Here is a 21,576-nt window from a genome sequence, read left to right as displayed (position 1 = left end):
TGAAGAATCCTCAGAGATCAGCCTGTCTCTCTGTGTGTCCTGCTGCCACCTAGAGGTCTGATCATTTTGTTTATGGAAGTCAATATAACAGTTTCTCAGTTTTAAGTAAATCCAAACACAACTTTTAGAATATCTGTTTAAAATATAACCATCGAAAAGAAATGGGACAATTATTTGATTGCGCTTGCTAAAAGAGAATAAATAACAAGCTCCAGACAAGAAAATGAATAGCAGTGAAGGAAAGGCACCCCATGGCCGCATGTTGCTATTTGGCGCATTTCATATCAAATACATTCAAAAAGGGGGCAAAAAAATAGACAAATGAAGACAAAAACTTTTAATCCTGGGAGACTAAATGTTTATTTAGAAATCACATCAAAGAAAACCTTGCAATATCATACAAGAAGTTCACCTTTTCTAACCTCTTATACATAAAAGATTCAGTAAGATAAATGTATCCATCAATAAAATAATAACCAAAAGTAAGTCGAGAAGAAGCTATGATCCATAAGAAAAGAAAGTGATAATCAAATCTGTCATTGACTGGACAGCCGAGGTGAGTCGAGTTGGACATGCCACTGACTTGGGGACCTTTTCAAAGTCAGGCAAGAAATCTGGACAGTGTCAGCAGTGGAGGGTGAACCATTTGGGTTACGCCTGCAGGCATGCACAAATCTGAAATGGCACAAAGTCTCACCAGGGCCACGTCGCCACAACCCACTCCAAGAATCAAATGTCACACAGATTGAGATTTTTTTTTTTGTAAAAATTTGACATTTTGGTTTAAATCTTCACATGGCCACACACATATTTTTTTTTAATAAAAATCGAGACTCTGGCATAGTAAGAGATGACAGAGTCCACTGAAGCATCTTTGCGTTGATTTTATAAGAAAGAAGTCATCTTATAACAAAACGTGCCCTAAAACGAGGATTATAAAAACATGTGTGACTATCCTAAAATTAGTTTAACACCAGGAGATGATTTCTAAAGTTAAAAAATGATGAATGGATGTCTGCTGCTTTCTGTCTGTTCGCTTTTCACCTTGCACTGGCTACTTCAAACAGTCGTTATCCTGTCCTTCTGACAGCAGGTAGTCTCCTCTGGCACACTGGAGACACATGGCAGAGAGGTAAATACTCCTCATCACAGGTCACCACAGTGACATGTTGCACAGCACACAGGCATGGAAACAATAGTAACAGATAGAGAGCGCTTTAACTGAATAAAACCGCAGGGCCACTTGTATGATTGTCTACTTTCCTTTTCGCTTCCACACTAAATACTGCATTAATGTGACACTTCTATCACCTTGCGTTGACTTCAAGCAAATCAGGTCACTCAATATAAATGTGAGCCAGATGAAAATTAAACTCAGATTATCATAAACAGCAACAATGAATACTCAAATATGACATCAATCTGTGCAGTCCTTATGATATCTTTACATGGGAAACTGATTTTAAACACAATTACAATAATTGCACTACGGGCTAATTACAAAGAAACGGATATGTAGAAACTATCATGGTCTTAACTGCATCCAGGGTCCACCAGTGACGAATACACTGACACAAAATTGACGACACAGAAGCACTAGCCCCATTAAAGCAATATGCACATTTACAGCTCATTTAGAATAATGTGTAGGCTTGGCTTGATGACGGACATACTCAGCTATACTACCTGTTATCAAAATAAACCAAACAACCAAGTGATGCTGCACGCTGTCTTATACTGTATCATGCACGAGTTTAATAACGATGCGAGATAAAAGTGAGGAGCATGCCTTGTGCAGAGTCGTGAAAACTTCCGTGTGACCGTGCAGAAACGCTTCAACAACTGAAGTTGCAACCCCCGTTTTTGTGCTCCCAGCTGGTAAGGATGGCGCTCTGTGATACATAAATAAGGAAGTACTTTTGACATAGAAAAGAGCCAGCATACCAAATCTTCTAATTAGCAGAGGTCAAAGACCAGAGCGAGGGGAAGGGGTGTGGCAGGCGAAGCTAAAACTTCACTGAGCTCTAAGTCTGCAGGTGGAGGTGCACAGCGCAGAGGTGAAGGGAGAGAGGAGAAGGAGGGAAGGAACAAACAATCCTTGGTCGAGGGCTCATGAGTTGTCTGAGGGGACATGCTCCTCAAAGCCTTCACTCTCCCTAACCAGCGCCCTCTCCAGGATGACGCGTCCCTCTTTGTACCGCTGACTGTCCTCGGTGGCAAACTCGTAAATCCAACCGAGCTTGCTGTTGCAGTTCTTGCAGCTGACGTCCCTCACCATGTGTCTTCCAGTCAGCATCACTCTGTCCTGCACCTCACTATACTGCAGGTTCACCACCTGTAAGGGTGAAACACACAAGTATGCACACATGTTTTTAAAGGAGGGAAATGAAACACTGAATGTATTTAAGATGAAATGTCACAACTCGGCATAGCAAACGTCTCCTTGTACCTTGTTGAAGAGGAAAGCTCTGCCCGTGGCTCCTGTGAAACGTGTTGAGATGAGTTCAGACCTGTTGGTCAGGATGGTGTCACAGTTGGCACAGGAGAAGAGGCGTGTGCCACCAATGTGGTCCAAGAAGATACGTCCCATTGTAAAATCTCCTGGTGTGAATAAACTAAAGCTGAATAAGAGAGAAAAAAACTGTTATATTATATTTTAATTTTTTTGTTTGAGTATGTTTTTAAGCAATTTGCAACAGAAATCAATCAATCAAAGACTCAGACTCAAAAAAAACAAATATCTTGTATTGCTAGTTTGACAGTTATGAGCCATGTGATGGATTCTTTGCCTCCTAGTATGGCCATTATAAGGTCAAAGTAAGCAAAGCATATTAAGCTCATTATTCATGTACAGCACATCTCTATCAATAAGCAGCAATTGGGAGGGTATTGAGGGCACACTCTTAGTTATTGGCCTATTAGCTATAGATTATGGTCATATAGAGTAAGGTACTTATAAGCACTCAATAAATACTAATAAGCAGCCAGTGTGTTACAAATTAGCATGCTCATTTAAGACACAGGGGGACTATTTAAAAGATAAATAAAAGGTATGATATGTCCCCTTTAAAGAATAACAGTTCCACAACATGTTTGCGTCAACTAATTGATTCCTTTAGGTACATATATTAGATGTCAGCCTTTAGGGCAGACTGCAGAGTAGTGTGTAAAGTATATCAGATTAAAAAGTGGTTTAGCTGTGTTCTCTGAGGTGGATGAGAAAAGGAAAGAAATCAGTCGTTTATAAACAACATCAGCAGCTATTCAACACATACTGTATGACCTGTTCAGCTTCTGGTAGCCTACAGTAGAAAAAAAAACAAAAAAAAAACAGACTCTAGCTTATCAGGTATTTATCCAACTGTATTTGAAGTTGTCTTTATCGCTTCTACTTCCATGTTGAGCATTTTAATGATCTCATTAAGCACTTTTGTTGACTGTAGATGGCAGCTGAGCGTTTAATGGCACTGCAGGAAAATAGATTTTGTAAAATAAATACAGCACCAATCATTCAGATGTTGCCACATAACTAAAACATATGACCCCGTGAGCTATTCCATGCTGTTGTTGTCCAAGACATTTTGTTCTTGTGGCCTGGCATTGGCTGAACAAGTCAAAAGACGCTATCGTGACGTTAGCTTGCAGCTAACAGCTTCAACAACAACAAAACAAAATTATGTTTGCGAAACTTCACTTGATGACGCCATACCTTTTCAAATATGTTTCAGTGGCAGAAGACGTCTCCACCTGTGCAGATGTCACCGATGTTTAAGGTACACAGACGCACATCTGTTGTTTGTGCCGTCGTCTTCGTGGCTTTGTTGTTCTTTTTCAGCTGTTCCTGTCTGCGCTGCGCTCCGAGCTGGTATCAACATCCGGTTATGACGTAGAGGCCTGGACCTGACGAAGCGGCTCGTGCGTGCTGCTCCACGAGGTGTCAGCAGAGAGGAGAGAGAAAAACACATTTATTAGTCTTCAATGAAAACACAATGAAGGGCTGTTCTGGGAGTCAACGCCATGACCGTTCAGGTCTATCTATCTATCTATCTATCTATCTATCTATCTATCTATCTATCTATCTATCTATCTGTCTATCTGTCTGTCTGTCTGTCTGTCTGTCTGTCTGTCTGTCTGTCTGTCTGTCTAGAGATGTTCTTATACACTAGTTGTACAGAAACATATCAGACATGCAAAGTTTGGCTAAAAACTTGAAGTCCTCTGGTTGGAAAATGCAGATAGATTAAATTAAAAAAAACACTTAGTAATTTACACAGTAATTTACCATAACATAACATCACAAACTGCAAACATTCCCTGCTGCATAATGGCAATCTGAAAAAAAATCACAACATCAAGATAACCTGTTGCGTTACTCTTTTTAAGGCTCCGACTATCTGCAAAGCCAATCAAAGGACAAACTCATAAAGAAATTTAGCAGTCTAATCAATTTATAGACCCCTGGTCGTTAACAAGTCTTATGTCACTCTGGTGAAATTAAGAAACACCAGTGTCTCGTGAATGAGCATATACTCTGGCTCGAAGTTAAATGGCTATACTAAAAGATTGTATGAAATGAAAGTGGGTATTAAGAGTTCATCCGTAAGATTTTGCATGCATCTGTCAACATAAACAATTAGATTTCTCTGTGTGCTCAAAAACTAAGATTTAACATGCTGATTAAAACAAGTTTGTTTGTGCTTTTAACGCCAAGTGAGCTTTAGACATGTATGCATTGCCCTGGAAAATCTCTGTGGTTACTATCATTGTGTCCACAAACTGTTCTGTTGCTCATAATGATAGATTGTATCTGTCCTATGCTATGTCTGAATAAGACGTTTGTTGTACAATTATGTAAACTCTCTAAACACCTAGAGAACTTTAACCCTCAAGAGATGATTGCTAAAGATTTTAAATCACAACATTTTTTACAGACGAGCCGGGTTGTACATTGTTACGTTATTTGATACCTTTATATGTAAGATAAGATCTTGCCCATCATGGACACAAAATGCGATTGTACACAAACTATGATAAGATTTGAGTTAACAACAGGTCATTTGATTGTTTGTTTTTTCAACCATTAAATGAATGATGTGATTTATTGATGATTTTTTCGGGATTTACAGTGAGAACCATAACATGACGTCTCAATGACCTTTTAAACTATGTATACACTGGTCTATTGCAAAACATGTAGTTATCCTTTAGGTTTACAAGAAGAGTCGCTGGACAGAGATACAGAGATAAAGTAGAGGTGGTATAACTTTGCTCAGGTTGATCCTTATCCAGATAAATAGATAAGATTGAGATATGAGAATAGGAGGAGGGAAAGACACAGTATTGATCCTTTTTCATCTCATATAAAATGTGGCTTCCCTCCTTTTTTTGCCTTGTTCCTCCGCCACACCCCTCACAGGTACAGGGCACTTCTACACTCTTTATTCTCTGAGGGAAAAAAGGAGGTGGACATTACACAAACCCCTCAGTGTGGATGGTGTTCAGTATCTCAACACATCATGAACAGCAGATCTGCCCTCGTGATTCTTGTAATCATTGTTGGGGTTTGTGTCCACATTACAGGTAAAGCTTTATTTTATTTCCCTTTAGCTGTTGCTCTGTCTGTAAAGGGTCAGATGTGTTTATTCAATATGTAGATCTATTTCAGGTTAGTTGTGATTGGTTTTATACTGGTCATTGATGCATTAAGGTCCTCTTTAGCTTTCAGACCATTGCCTTTATTTGTTTATGAAAGTATTAAGTACAAACACTTGCTGTTTTACCTTTTCATTACAAATTGTTGGCTTTCTGTATGATATGAGAAGTATATTTCCTATGTGTAAATAATGCAGCAAGTTTGGTTTCAGGTGCAAACATGAAAATAGTAAATTAAACACTTTTAAAGACCCTAGTATCACAAGGGTTGAGCGTACTCTGTTGACAGCCGCAAAAAGTAAAGGTAACTGAACATTGAAGAAAATGTCCTTTTTTATATGCTCTAATTTTGTTGTTTGTTTATTGCATGGTCAAATGGGAAAAAAAAGAATGTGTTATATTGTTTATATTTCTACTAGTTACATTCTAAGGCTGTATGTTATTGTAAAAATGACATCTTCAAGTGTGAACTCTTTGGTATAATTTTTTTTTTTTGTGTCATGTTTAGATGCCGTAAATGTACAGAAAAATGAAGCATCTACAGAAGAATCAGAGGAGGTACTGTGTGAGAAACATGTATCTTCTTTTAAAAATGTATCATCAAAAAGTAACCTATGATGGTATGAAATTGTGTCCATGCCCTGCTGAGGAGTTTTTTTGTTTTTTGTGTGTGTGCTACAGACAGAAAGTTACACACCCTTATTCTGCTCACCATTACCTGCCCCCTTAACCCCATCTTCTTCAGGTACTGATATCTGCTTTAATCACCATTAATCTTGTTTATCAATGATCCCATTCATGATCAAATTTAAGGGATAACAAGTCTTCTAGTCCTCCATCACGACCTTGCTGACTTCTGTATTTGTCTCCATCAGTTCACGCTCTCAGACCTGCAGATGTCTCGGCTGTTTACGTCCTGGGAATGCCACCATCACACAGGTAGAAAACACATGCAAAGAGAGCATATATACATTTCTATTGACTTGATTCATTGAAAGTGAAACTGCCCGCTTCAAAGTTAACACCTTGTCATCATGATGTCATGTCTTTTTTTCTGTATTAGGGAGGAAGCATCCAGAGTGGTCAACAGAGTAGCTGGTAAGCCTATACACTCTCACAAGCTGCTCGTATAATTGTACAAGATTATATCAGCACGTTCTTCAGGTTGAAGTTTAACTTTTACGATAGTTTCGCAACAATTAGTAAAGCGCTAGTCCTTGTCTTTAATTTCCTTGTTTGCTGCTATAATCTTGCTATGTCATCGATTAACTTTAGCCTGGGATGAGATGTAAAACGAGACACTTTTTCCACAGTACAAAGGGATTATCCAGCCATAAAGTTGAAGCTTTTATAATTCACAGAACGCTTGGTTCAAGGTCTTATTCAAGAGCATGTTGCAGGAAGTGTTGTCACACTGGTTTCAGAACAATAATCCTGCCGTTTAGTCAAGTTTATCTCCAAAGTGTGACTGAGGGCTATAAAACACAGGTCATTGACTTTCATTTCACATAAAGCTCAGCATGTTGAATGGAGCTTTCACCAAGAACATCTTTCACAACCAAAACAGCTGCACCATGTGAATTCTCTACTCTCTGTTAAGAATGATGCACTTGGTAGCTTCGGTGTTAACAGTTGTGTCTGTGTGCGTTCTCAAGAGTTGCTGTCGATGTTTAACCCTGAGGGTATCACTCAACATGTGGATCAGAACTCACAGCAGCCCAGGTAACACAAACATGCACCTTACACACAGGCAGAAACACAGATACATGTTATAAAAGGTTTTCTCGGAAGGTTTGTCACATATTCGTTTGTGTTGTAGAAGCTTGTTGCAGGAAGCTGAGGACCTGTCCAGTTCCCTTTCACGTCAGGTACACATTAACCCACTCAGCATGCATTTATATATGTCCCATATATTTTCTAATTAACATGAAGATAACTGTAAACTAAGTGTGTTTACCCACTACAATATGACGTCAATAAAAACAGAGTATGCGTCCTACTTAAGCAAATAAATGTATAGTTTCAGGATTTATATGAGAATCCTAAAATGTCATCTCAAGGCAACTTAACCAAAACAGAAGTGTTGATGACTTAGTATTTTAAAGAATAAATGCCACTACCTCTTTTTGGTTGATCTTCAGTCTTGTAATCAGGTACAGATTTGTACATGTACAGTGTTTTGAAACTGACCAGGTTGCTGACATCTCATTGGTTATCACTGTAAAGTCATAGCAAGGAAATCCAAGTTGTAATCATCTTATTTTACCCAAGGACTGTCAAACTTTTACATTTTTTAATCCACATTAATCAATACATTTCAATAGGTCATTGGAATTACTTGCACTTTTAATTGAATGTTTGAAATCCCATTATTTCACATTTAAAAATAAATAATGTGAGGGTTAATTTTGAATTGGTGTACTGTCTTAAAGTGATAGTGATGGGGTATTGCAAAAAAAAAAAATCTGGGATTAAATGCCTTAGCAAGAAATTTCCTCACAATTGTGTTCATAAAGGTGTCTCATAACCCATGTGAAAAGATTTAAAGTCAACTCATAACTCAAAATCTGTGAGAGCTGCTCAAAATTGGGGTACCCAGAACCTTATTGTTGAAATCAAGTGTAACCTCTGACTTAAATAGATTGTGAGGTCAATCCAGGGCTTTTTTTAGGATTCTGAATCAATTGCGAGCATTTGTTTTGCACAAAATCCACTCATTGGTGGAAAAACGGCCACACACACTTTTAGGTGTGCTTTCCTGGAGCTTAAACCCAGACACTTTACAATAGATGAACTTTCACAGTTTGCTCTTTTTTTTTTAAAATCTCTGTAGGAGACTGAATGGACGTTTGTGCTGCTGTATGTTTCGGCAGATTCCATCTGTGCCTGTTCACCACATGTAAGATTCCTTCTGAACAAATCATGCTCAGTGTTGCCTGCGTAAGAGCTCAAGGATGTGAGGAGGATGTAAAAATGTTACTATGTGCTTCAGGTGGCTGCAGATGTTAAAGGTGCTGTGCAGGAGGTGGAAGCAGCTCTGACGTTGTTGAAGAAACGGGTACTCCGCTTTTTATTAAATCAGCCGTGCATCGATAAAAGGTTTGAAAAAAAAAACTGAGAGGAGTTTTGTATTTTTACAGGTGCATCGCACTCTAGTTCATGTTGTGGTCTGGAGCATGAATTCTCAAGAGGAAAAGTGAGTGTTTAAATTGAAACAATTAAAGTGTTTTGTTTTTGATAAACGTACATTTCACATGACTAGCGAAATGCTTTCTATATGTTGTCGCAGGTGTGAATGTGTGACAGATAAAAGCATAAACCAGCGACTACAGACAGCCACTCTCCTGAAAACACTGCAGGTAAAATCTGTTAAATTGACGGTACATTCATCATCATCTACATCACATTTGTCTGCCCACTCAATACATGTCTAATTTTAGGATTCTCTCAGTGATGTCTTGGAAAATCCAAAGTGGTACACCGAAAAGTCAGACTTCACTGTTGTGCTACAGTCGACGCCTGCTATCCTTGAACACATCTCAGACTCTGTAAGAAGAAGAAAGCCATCACCAGATGACACTTATAATCAAAAACAACTTCATGTAATGCAGACCCTCTGCCAGGGGCAATGCATAAATGACACCTGATTTGGCTAATGTAAAACCAGCCTGTGTTGTATGTTTCTTTTTAGGACCTTAACCAGCTAGCTGTTCAGCTTTGGACAAACATGGTACGTTGTTGTTGATTGGATTGGATTTATTGATTTGGTACAATGCAATTTAACATTGTTTCTATACAAAGCATGAAACCAATGTGCTACATAAAGAGTATTTAGCTATTGCTAAATTCCAACTCTTGTCCCTTGTTGGGCTATTGGGTAAAAAACCCATTTCGATCACATAAAACCCCAAACCACTCTATGGAGATACATTAAAATACATCTACAACACTGTGACAATACATATCAAAAAGTATTAAATGACAGTTAAATGCACTGTTTTCTGTATGTTTACATTCGCCAGAACGCTGAAAACCTCAAACATTCGTGCACGTTGTTCTGACACTCAAACTGACCTCGTGTCTCAGTCGTAAAATAACCAACAGATAAGATATGTCATAACTCATCAAAGCAAAGCTAAGATGGAGCTGGATGATTGCAGTTTATTGGTCTGATATTAGATCACATATATTGTGTAAAGATTAACTTTATGATTACTTTCACTACCTTTGTTAGCTCCAAATCTATTTCTAAATACACTAGATATGTAATCAGGACTGTTACAGTTATTGGCTGTGCTGAATGGTCCCACCACAACCTTAAAAACTTAAACCAATCATTTTGTTTCCTTCCAGATCCAGCCATCAACAGACAGTCAGGCAGAGGTCATGGACATGAGCGTTATAAGTATTCCCTGCCCTACTCAGGTGAGGCATGGCCTCCACTCCCCTGATAAGTTCGAGATAAACAAGTTGGTTTTAATTGTGGTATAACAATGTGTTGTCCTTCATTCTTTATGAGCAAGAATATTACAGAGAAATACCTAAAAAAAACATGATTTCAGCTCTTCAGCTCTTCCTTCTCTAACTTCTTTTTCGCTCTTCTCCCAGGAACGGCCTTTTCTGCGGACGCAGAACAACTCCCCCACTACACGAGAGCTGGATTACTCTCCGCTAGCAGAATCTGTGGGTCTTTTGGTTCATATTCATAACTACAGTTTAAAATACCAGCACACACAGTTCAACTCATGTGAAGACGCTTGACTGTGTCTTTGCAGGTCATGGGAACTGAAATCAACTGCACTGACCGCAGTCCATCGCCACATACACCAACATCAGGTACATTTTTTGTTCCTGACGAAGACTCGGTTGAGTTGAAACATGTAGACACATCCCGGTTTGATAAAGGATTTTGATGCTGCATCAGAGTGCCTTTCTGTTTCGACTGCCATTTCTTCACAATAATCTTTGTTTGCAACCAGGACAGTCATTTATTTATTAGCTTTTTTTGGTGTTACTGCTTATGTTCTGCTCTCTTCTTGCTTCTCTTATGTTCTTATGTTTTTTTTTAAATCTGACTGAGCTCACATGCTGTATCCTCTCTGTAGTTCATGAACTCAGACCTGGAGATGTTAAGGTGGTGGCTGCAGTAGGAGACTCTTTGACTGTGAGTGCTTCCCTTTATCACTTGCTTTTTTTTGTCGAAGTCTCTCTCTCTCTCTCTCTCTCTCTCTCTCTCTCTCTCTCTCTCTATATATATATATATATATATATATATATATATATATATATATGTAAAACATATGCGTCTGTTTTACTACATTTTCCCTCTGTTTTGTTCTGATGTTTTCTGCAGGCAGCCAATGGTGTGGGTGCAAAGAATGATAACCTTCTGTTAGTGATTAATGAGTACAGAGGACTGTCATGGAGGTGAGATAAGCTACTGAATACCTTTGTTGAATTTTTGTGTGGTACAATATGTAAGCACTTCAGGTGATGTATCTTTATTTAAAACTTAGAAGCTGTTTCTTCCCTTTCCCTCCTCTTATTTAGTATTGGTGGTGATGGAAACATTACAACAGTGACCACTCTGCCAAGTAAGACCACCCTTTTGTGTTATTGTAAATTATTCTTATTGCATTGCCTACTGTACATGTAATGTCATTCTGCTCTCCCTGTTCGTCCTGCAGACATCCTGAGGGAGTTCAACCCAAACCTGACAGGCTTCTCTGAGGGAATCGGTAACCAGAACTCTTCCACAGCATTCCTTAATCAGGCTGTGGCAGGAGCCAAGAGTGGGTCAGTCATGTCTTTCACTTCATTTCATAACTTTAAATTCAGCACAACTTATGTCACAGCTGAACAAAGAATTTACATATTTTACCTTAAAACTTGTGCATTGTCAGTGACATGGTACAACAGGTGCGCATCGTGGTGGACAAAATGAAAATTGACCCGGTAAGACTTCATTAAACTAGAGATATGCTCTGATGTAACCTTTATCTCCGTTTTATGCTCCCAATTACCAACTGAACACAGCTTTAACCTCTTATCTCCTTTACAGCACATCGATTTCCACAACGACTGGAAAGTGATCACTATGTTTATTGGAGGCAACGACATCTGTGACTTCTGCACAGACAGTGTGAGCATTTATATTTTGTTCATGCACATTTTGTACACTCTTGGATGTAATGCCTTGCTAACGTTCACATGCTCAAACTATCTCTCTCTCTTGAAGAGAGAAAAAAAATACAGATATATTTTTTGATATATGTTTTTGAAACCTACTTCTTAAAAACCCATCCTCTCATTAAGTGACTTAGAGACAGTAGTCTGTGCGTTCATCTCCTCCCAGTTTGATAACTGTAATTCTTTATATACCAGGATAAGCTGGTCATCCCTGTCCCGCCTGCAGCTGGACAGCTCTCTGTTGAGTCTTTGACGTCCTGCCTCAAATCGTATTTTTATATATGTTTGCGTTTTGTGCCCTCTGGTCCTGAACAGGCTGTTTCTATCAGGTTATCTATATTGTGTTTTTTATTGTTACTTCTTTAGTCTTCTAAATGTTATCACCATCGCCAATTTTCAAGATAAGAAGAGACATAAAATGACAAAACTTCATAACAAAGAAAGATTCGACAAGCAAACATTTGGAAATGGTGTCCATGTAATGTCTAGATTGACTAACTCTCACATCTATGTATGCGCTGTAGTAAGGTTTCATGTTTGCCTCATCTTTCTCAGGTTTTCTTCTCACCCAGGAACATTGTCGCTCGCATTCGCCAAGCTCTGGACATCCTCCACAGTGAAGTATGTTTACTTCTTCTGCATTCTGTCATAATCCAAATTACAGACAATAAACGTAATGTTCTTGTACAATCCAGGTGCCTCGGGCCATTGTTAACCTGGTGGAGTTGTTGGATATTGTACCGCTACGTGACCTGCACAATGATAAAACTCTAGGCTGTCCAACCTGGTTTGTAAGGTCAGTGACTTTACGCTGTTCAAAATCAACAGCTGGACAAAAGAAAACCACCTATCATATAATCGTTAAAAAGGGTTTTATTTGTATGTTTCAGTTTAGTTTGCCCCTGCATAATGAAGCCTAAAGAGGGATCATCAGAACTGGAGAGGGTCAAAGACTTCAATCGAGCCTATCAGGTACTAAACAGCAGTTTGTTTGTTTGTGTTTCTTATTTGTAAGTGTTTAGAAGTATCATTAAGGTTTTAAATGATATCAGTCAACTAGCCTATGTAAAACTTTTGATGTACTGCAACATTTGTGATTTTTGTGTTTTGATTATAATGTACTTGTTATATCTAAACACATATACCCTTATTTCCTGCTCTTTTTGTTTTTTACATGGTCTAAGCATAAAAACACCAGTTAACCCCCATTCAGTCTCTAATCTTAGTTTAGAACCAGAGACTAATAGAAAAAGTATGACATCACATTCGGAAGGTTTCGATCCAGATACCAGAAATGATATCAGCTGATGACTTGTCATTACATTTTAGCTGAGGTATGTTCTTTGTCTTCTTCTTTCTTTGTGTCCAGCTCGGTATGAAAGAGCTGATCGAGTCTGGGCGCTATGACACTCACAACAACTTCACCGTGGTGCTGCAGCCCTTCTTCAGAGAGGTTTTCCTTCCATTTTTAGAGGTAGGAGAAGACTCACTGGAGACATTAAATATTCCGAATGCATTTGCATATTTGCTTTAGTTTTTCATTGAAGTCAGTCCTCCTTTTCAACAAGGTTAAATAAGTCTCAGAGCTCCCCAAAACATATCTGTAAAGTTTCTTGCGAAAAGTAAACTCTGATGCTGTATTTGAGCTTGCCTATAAACCCATCTTAGCAGCCTGCTCAGAACAGGCTGTTTCTGTGCCTGTAGCTTAAATTTGCAAAAGAGCTGTGTCTGACCACGCCACTCTGGAGGTGCATGAAGAGTGTGGTCTTTCTTGCACCATGCCCAATTATTTACGGTGAGAACGCAGGCTCAGGGGGCAGAAAAACCACCTAGTTGTGGGAGTGTCACCCACCTGGGGGAGGGGTTACTGCTCTTAGTGATGTTGCAAAGGGAACATCTTCAAATAGCCTGTTTGAGCTGGGTGGAGCAGGCAAAAGATGGCGAGGATAACGTTTTTTTTAGATTTATAGACAGCTAGGGACGAATGTCATGTATTTTGAATAATATGTAACACATACCCCTCTATCTTCATATTATGTAGGACGGCCGGCCTGATCGCTCGTACTTTTCGCCCGACTGTTTCCATCTGAGTCAGAAAGCTCACACCCTGATGGCTCGTGCTCTTTGGAACAACATGGTAGGATATACTGGTTTACTAGTGTTAAGTTTTAGTATTACGAGGATTAAAAATGATCACTGACTTGCACTTTTTCTTAGTTAGAGCCGGTGGGCAACAAAACTTTTACACAAGACTTCACAGCTGGCATCGACTTGAAGTGTCCATCTGAGGTACATTTTTAATGTAAAAACTAAACATTATAACATTTCTGGTTTTGGTTGATTTTTCTTTTAGTCTATGATAACTCTGTGATTTTTTTTTTTATTAGAGCAACCCATTTATTAGGACTGCCATCAACAGTAACTACACCTTTCCAGGCCCTCCCCCTACTCCTGCTCCTGTCACAGTAAGTCAAAGTTTCTGTCTCTCTCACACAACACAGCCTCAGGATGTAAAGCCAACATTATGAATGCATGATACCAAGATAAATAATTAAATTCTGTCTTTGTAACTTGTTAGAACTGGGGAACTGACTTTTTCTGTCAACACACAGCACCGTCAAACACTGTACCCACTTCAGGTAAGCATTTGCCTTGTTTCTCAGGGGTTAAATAAAGGAAATAGAAGGGTTGGATGTAAAATATGCCTACTGTATGTTGATTGTTCTTTTTTAGCTCACAGGATACGACCAGCTGACATCAAAGTGGTGGCTGCTCTGGGTGACTCCCTTACGGTAAATTGGAACAAATAATAACAAACGAGTACCGTAAATTCCGTACTATTGAGCGCACCTGGATATAAGCCGCACCGGCTAAAAATAAGTAAATAAATGTATTTGTACATATATAAGCCGCACTTGATTATAAGCCGCAGGTGTCCACGCTATAACAAGAGCTATTTACACAGACGTAGGCTACCGGTAACATCCGCAAATACTGTAGCGTCCGTACGGACGTTAAAGGACGACGAGAGCGTTCAAATAATAACTTTTAATAACCCGATCACTGTCGGCCGTGACCACGCCGTTTACAGCAGAGAGCAACACATCACTTGTCGTAACAATCCAACTCTCTCCCCCAGCGTTCTCTCATACAGCCACTCAACACGTTCTCGCTGGTGCATTCACTGACTCTCCACATAATCGGAATTATGAACACATTATCAACTACTGACTTTACAACATGAACCGTTACAATACGAAGCCTAGCCGACGGTGTCTGTAACACGGCTGATGAAAAAGATGACCGTAATATATTTCACAAGAAAAAGTCCATCCATTCACTGCCTCAGAATGACTTCATTACTCACTTCCTCAGTCTCTGTTGTCACTGTCAGTGTCATCTTAACGTGCAGCAGCTCTGTTAGCTTCTTTGACAGCCAGCTCGATCGCCTTTAACTTGAAAGCTACATCATATGTATTTCTCCGTGTGTTTTCCATCATGAGGGTGCGTGCATGAAGCGCAAAATGACTGATATTAAGATCCGACGTGACGAAGTCAAATGTTTTTGCGGCAGAAGCTCATTGTCCCCCATAAAAAATCCATGCATTAGCCGCACCGGAGTAGAAGCCGCAGTGCTCGAAGTGTGAGAAAAAAGTAGCGGCTTATAGTCCGGAATTTACGGTAATAATAAAAGAGATCCTGACTGAAGACCGACTTGATAAATACATTTGTTGTTGTCTTGTGAATCATTTACTTCACACTATTTTCACTAATTTCAGTTTCCCATATTTTGCATCATTGTGATCTTCCCTAAATCTAGTGATAAAGTTCTGCCCGTTCAAAGTGAAATGAGTATCATTCATAATCACGTACGGTTAAAAATCTATTTTCCTCAAGATAAATAAAAATAATATACAAGAAAGAGTATCTTTATTTTTTAAATTGGAAAAAAGAAAGAGAGGACAAGAGTCTAAAATAACGTCTTGTTTTGCTTGCAGACTGGCTTTGGTGCTAAAGCAAAGAATCTGCTGCAGCTAAGGACTGAGTACAGAGGGGTGTCATGGAGGTTAGAGACTGCACACCAATTAAAAAGAAAATAAATCATGAGCATCACATTTTTACTCATTACCACCCTTGTCTTGTTATGTGTAGCATTGGAGGAGACAAACAACTTGAGACTGTCACAACATTACCGAGTAAGTCCCCTTATTAGTCTGTGCTGTACTTGTTTTAACATGTTGTACCCGTTCGCACCACTAGATAGCAGAGTTAGACTATGAAAAAACTTAATTGTGGTATCCTCTGACGAAGTTTTGCCTACGTTTTGCATTTTTTTCCCATCAGATATTCTGAAGAAGTTCAATCCTAATATCAAAGGAGTGTCAAAGGGCCAGGGGAAAAGACAGACTGGCTTTAATGTGGCTGTATCAGGAGCTAAAATAGCGTGAGTTTGTTACGTATGGCTTTGATCTGTTATAAGATTTGACTGAATATTTTGTTTAAGGCCTTGAAAATACTCTTATGTGATACAGGGGAATCCCAGGGCAGGTCCGACACCTGATTGGTCTGATGAAAAATGATACTGTAAGTAGATTTTATCACTCTAAAAATTCAGTGTAGGAAAGTGTAGGAAAAATTCTAATTCTTCTTCTTTTTTACATAAACAGAAAATGGATTTTCAGAATGACTGGAAACTGGTGACCCTCTTCATCGGAGGCAATGACCTGTGTCAGTACTGCAATGACCGTGTAAGTGATTTCAAGAAGGCTTCCCATCAAATGAAGGATGATTCATGAATGAGAGGCAATATCAAAGCCCTCCATTTGCTAAAAATCTGTCTCCTACCACATCACAGTGCCAATACATCCTGCATAGTGTTGTGTGATGCTGCGTTTAGAACCGTCTCATGATATCACTCGCTAAAGGGGACAGCACACCGGCGCAGAATAATCAGGCTTTGTTATCAGACCTCCTCTAATTGTTTTATTGTGTCAGAGTAAGATGAGAGCAGACACGGTTTCTTTTCAGTGAGCACATTCTGTCACTTCACCCCTCCGATGCAAACCCCCCCCCCTCTCTTTTTTTCTGTTTCAGCCTCTGTCTGCATTAAACAATCACAGGGGCACAGTGACAGGCCTTGTTCTCCAAGAGGCATAAACAAGGCAGAGGTCAACCAAGACTCTCTTCATCCTGTCTCTCTCTCTCTCTCTCTCTCTCTCTCTCTCTCTCTCTCTCTCTCTCTCTCACTTTCTCTCTCTCACTCTCTCTCCATTACGCTCCACTGACAGGGCAGTCTCTCTTTTAATGTTTGTGCTTTGAAGCAGAATATCAAAGCGCAGCATCAATTTAAGATGAGCTCCGAGTCTGTAGTGACAGCGTAGGGTTGGCTGTTGCTCGTAAGCTCATGCATGTTGCATGCTCTTGGCTCTTTTAGGTGATAAGCCGTCTTTTTCCCCAAACTCTGCAAGTTTCCTTTAATTGTGCCTTAATGATTGCCCTTTTTTTTACCACAAAGAGCAAATCTGTGACAGAGAAAGGGAATGACTGTGCATATGTCCACTATAAATTACTTAAAAGCTTTGTGAATTGTGTGTCTTATTTTTCCTTTTGTTTTTTGAAACTGCAGGCCTCTTTGTCGCCTCAGAACTACGTCCACCATATGATGACAAGCTTAGATATGCTTTATCAAGAGGTAAAATGATGTTTTCCAGATTTAGAGGCACACATGTCCTTCCCTCTTTGTCCACTGTTTAAAGATCATGCTTCTTTACTCTTTGGCTTTAGGTTCCCAGGACTATTGTCAACGTCTTGGAAATCCTTGAAATTGAAGGTCTTCGCAGGATCAAAAGGGACAGTCTCGGATGCAATGTTTTACAACAGTATGTTCATCCAGCCGTTGATGGCGGATCAATTCTAAATGAATTAGAAGCCATTGAGGCCCGGGAACATAATAAAACAACAACACTTTTGATCAAACTAGTATGTTCAGAAAATAATTATTTCATAATGAGTAATTATTCAAAGTAAACTTTTTCCCAAAAACTTTATCCCCGAAACTTGAACAATCTAAAGTATAGCATTATGTCATACTTAATCAAATTATTTCACAAAATCCGCTGTGTATTTTCTTTCACACTTTATCCTCAGGTTCGTCTGCCCGTGCTTCTTGTTGCCAGGAGAGGATTCCCCCGAGCTGGCAGAAATAAAACGGATCAATCGGGAACTACAGGTCAGCAGACAGGCTGGTAGTTTAGCTTTTTCTACTCAGGTTAAGAGAGAAAGATACATCAACAGAGTTTGTAATTAGAAAGTTTCTCTGTTCTTCACTTAAATCCAACTTAAAGATGGAAACACACCAGCATGATATGTGATGTCACAGCTAGTTTTTTTCAGCCCGTCACTTTTAATGACTTCAAAATTCGATTTTCATCACAATAATCTGCCAAGTGAGCTGAGTAAAGATTCAAAAAGTTGAAGAATAGCTGTGTTCATTTTTGATAAATGGTGAAAAAATATCTAATCACAATTCCCAGGACATTGAAGCAAAACGTTTGTCCAACCAGCAGTTTACAATGCAGGACTTATCATGTACTGTTAAAAAATCAAATAGAGAGGAGAGCCTCGAAACAGCTAATGTTTAAAAAATTACTTCAGTGGTAAATCATTTATCAAAAAATGTTGGAGATTGATTTTCTTTTAATGAATGATTCATTGCGGAGCTGTAATAGCTCCTCCAGTGAAGTGAAGGACACCTTATTGCACATCAATTGCATTTCCATATTTTCTGTTTTGTTTTTTAATTTACAACATTCAGTACTAAAGTATTTAACATCTTAACCCAACAATTAACATAGCAGAAAAGTAATGTTGACAATTTCAACACAGCACCATCATAAAATGATCCTTAAAAACATGTCTGATGATGTTTTTTTTTTTTCTTTCAGGTTGGGACAGAAAAGTTGGTGTCCGGAGGTCGCTATGATGGCAGGGAGGACTTTGCTGTAGTTGTTCAGCCATTTTTTGAGAACACCGTTGTTCCTTTGAATGCTGTAGGTCCAGGGAGGGAATCTAAACCTCCACAAAAACAAATGAAGTTTTTCTTTCACAAGCCCCTTCACCGAAAGCGAATCATTTCTAAAAAGTCATGTTTTTTTCCCCAGGATGCCAGACCTGATGACACGTACTTCTCTGAGGACTGTTTCCACTTCAGTGAACGGGGTCATGCTGACATGGCTACAGCTCTGTGGAATAACATGGTGAGCTATTTAAAGGCTAACTGTGTTTGACAGGGGAAAGGGTTTGGAAAAGTCTTCCTATGTAACCACATCTTACTGAAATGTAGTCATAGGCTGAGCAAACATGTGCTCTGTTTTATCTTCAGTTGGAGCCGGTGGGTAAAAAACAGACGTACAACAATTTCAGAAACAACCGAGACAGCCTCAAGTGCCCCACTGAGGTAAGAAAGTTGACTCACAAGGACTTCTCATTGACCCGGTTTTGATTTATCTGTACAGTATGACATACACAGATGAATAAAGAGAATGTAATTGTTGTTTCTGTATGTTTCAGGAGCATCCTTTCATCTTCACAAGAGTGAACAGCTTACCCAGTCTGAGCACAACGTCAGCACCCGAATCAGACGGCACTGATATACCTCACACCCCATCATCCACTACGCACGGCACAGCCCCGTCTGTCCCCCCTGATTGCACCGACAACGTGCCTGTATGGTCCGCTGCTGTACTGGCTGTAATAGGGGTTCTGATTGGCTGGGGAGTCACCTGGCTCCTCCTCTCCTGCAGAGCCAAAAGGAGCAAAAGAAAGATGATGGCTGCAGTAGAGATGAAGGGAACTGTGTTTTAAAGTGCTGCTTACTGTAGCTTTGGACTGGACTATTCAAGGGAAAACATTGACATATGTAAAGAAGGAGTAGATCATGATGAAGCTTGTTATATGTAATAAGATCTGAAAAAAAGACCTGGAACACATAAAGTGTCCTCAGTGCAAAGCGGGATAAAACACCATTCTCTACTAAAGCATTAAATAAGACCAGCTAATTTTGATGCATTATCCCGTATTTATATGTTGTAGCTGGCCTTACAACCGACTTAATGTAGCAGTGCAATTATCAACCACTACAATACAAACCCTGTAGATTACATGGGGAAAATAACATGAAATATTAGAATTTACTCACTCACATTAACTTATTTCTGCTACTGTAATCTAAAAACAAAAGATGTCGGTCTACCGTCACACTGTGAAGGAGAGTTTTCCAATTAAAGTTGTGGATTACACTTTTACAACTTGCTTGAAAACATTTTTTAAATTTCTGAATGTAAATTCATTGTCTCAAGGGCCCTGACAAATACAATGAAGGACACCAGTTGCAAATAACAATGATTTATTAGAACGATGCAAAGAAATGAAAGATGCTCCAAGTTGGATCAGCCAACTCCTCAAGGACTAGGAAGACAGAACCAATTGATAATAGCCTGTTAATACATTAAGGCAGTGAACGTCACAGCATGTTCATATAAATCTGACTTTATGTAACCTTTTTGTGTATTGACAGAAGTCTAGAAATACAGTGTAATTAGCTATTATTTCTTTTTTGCTTTATTGTGTTTTTTTTTACATAATTCAAATGTATTTGATTGTAACAAAGTGTTATTTTTTAATAAAGAATGTACAATCATTCATAATAACTTTCATCCAGTGTAGCTGTTAAAGAGGCACCCCAACAACTTGACACCATTTTATTATTCTCCGAATGTCGTCGCCTGCATTTCCAGGAAACTATCACAATTTTGAGGTAATAGGGGTAATATAACAATCCTCATAACATAAACTACAACAGCCACTATGCACAAATGATTATGCTTGAAGAAAAGCTCACACCAGCGTAAGTGTGTAAAGGCAACCATTATCACCAGTGACATGGATAGCTGATAAAACATTAAAGGATTTATTGTATGATCTATTTACAGTGATAAAAGCCGCCAACTGCTTCTGTTAATAATGTTGCAAGCACCACAGCGCTGGAAAGTTTTATCACAGTTTTGATCTGGACTTACATTATTTTCATTTTCGGCTATTCCAATACATTTAGAAGTGGTCAATTAACTCCCCTACTTTTATTTAACTGTGTGTATTTTTTCATATTAAATACTTGATTACTTTGCGAGATATGATATATCGATACAGAAAAAAAACTGCTTAAAATATCCCAACTTGAAGTGGCTTTAACATTGTTTATAGTAGCACATAAGTTTACTGTATGTTTCTGTTCAAATCAATACATATTCAAAATTTTATGAAAGCAACATTTTGAAAGACTAACACGTTATTTTCCAACATTGCAAACATAAACAGATATTGAGACTTTTTTTGATAGAAAGAAGAAGATAACCTTATTGAAATTACTTACATTCAGTCTGTCATTAAGACAGGGTACACTGCACACAGACACACAGGTAGACACACAGACACACAGACACACACACACACCCACACACACAGGCTGAAATATAAACACATGCACTAACAGGATACTATAGATGTGCGCTAATGGAAACATATGAGCTTTGTAAACCCTGTTTTGGAAAGGTGTTATATATAAAAAAAAGTTTATCATTATTGTCATTATTATTATTATAATTATAATAATAATAATAATTATTATTATTATTATAATTATTATTATCATCATCAGCTTTAACATAATAATTATGC

At 38.7% G+C, this 21,576-nt stretch overlaps 2 protein-coding genes across 3 annotated transcripts; one reads left to right on the top strand and one right to left on the bottom strand.

The window, feature by feature from the left end:
• Positions 1-335: 335 nt before the first annotated feature.
• On the bottom strand, positions 336-3,886 carry LOC306840118 (protein yippee-like 5). Of its 2 annotated transcripts, none has more exons than XM_079369202.1 (3): positions 3,710-3,886; positions 2,450-2,621; positions 336-2,335 (listed from the first exon to the last, which is right to left on the bottom strand). In XM_079369202.1, exons 2-3 carry the CDS (start codon positions 2,588-2,590, stop codon positions 2,111-2,113), a joined length of 366 nt encoding a protein of 121 aa, XP_079225328.1. In that variant the 5' UTR covers positions 2,591-2,621; positions 3,710-3,886; the 3' UTR covers positions 336-2,110. The 2 variants fall into 2 exon arrangements, with proteins under 2 accessions (XP_079225328.1, XP_079225329.1); XM_079369203.1 differs by having other exon boundaries at positions 3,748-3,886.
• A 2,212-nt stretch (positions 3,887-6,098) lies between these two features.
• LOC306840114 (phospholipase B1, membrane-associated-like) lies at positions 6,099-20,555 on the top strand. The gene is made up of 42 exons (XM_079369196.1): positions 6,099-6,210; positions 6,334-6,397; positions 6,528-6,591; positions 6,716-6,750; positions 7,308-7,374; positions 7,472-7,520; positions 8,486-8,551; positions 8,645-8,710; positions 8,793-8,848; positions 8,942-9,011; positions 9,093-9,200; positions 9,344-9,382; positions 10,006-10,077; positions 10,261-10,335; positions 10,428-10,488; positions 10,758-10,816; positions 11,006-11,079; positions 11,203-11,246; positions 11,340-11,448; positions 11,556-11,607; positions 11,714-11,794; positions 12,397-12,462; positions 12,537-12,637; positions 12,732-12,813; positions 13,211-13,315; positions 13,883-13,978; positions 14,059-14,130; positions 14,229-14,306; positions 14,420-14,480; positions 14,575-14,633; positions 15,840-15,907; positions 15,994-16,037; positions 16,186-16,285; positions 16,374-16,425; positions 16,509-16,589; positions 17,468-17,533; positions 17,626-17,720; positions 17,989-18,070; positions 18,786-18,890; positions 19,002-19,097; positions 19,223-19,297; positions 19,411-20,555. Exons 3-42 carry the CDS (start codon positions 6,575-6,577, stop codon positions 19,702-19,704), a joined length of 3,078 nt encoding a protein of 1,025 aa, XP_079225322.1. The 5' UTR covers positions 6,099-6,210; positions 6,334-6,397; positions 6,528-6,574; the 3' UTR covers positions 19,705-20,555.
• The last annotated feature ends 1,021 nt before the right edge of the window (positions 20,556-21,576 follow it).

The sequence above is a fragment of the Symphodus melops genome (assembly GCF_947650265.1).
Source record: "Symphodus melops genome assembly, chromosome: 19".
NCBI classification, from domain to species: Eukaryota; Metazoa; Chordata; class Actinopteri; order Labriformes; family Labridae; genus Symphodus; species Symphodus melops.
This window is presented reverse-complemented; position numbering and strand designations above follow the sequence as displayed.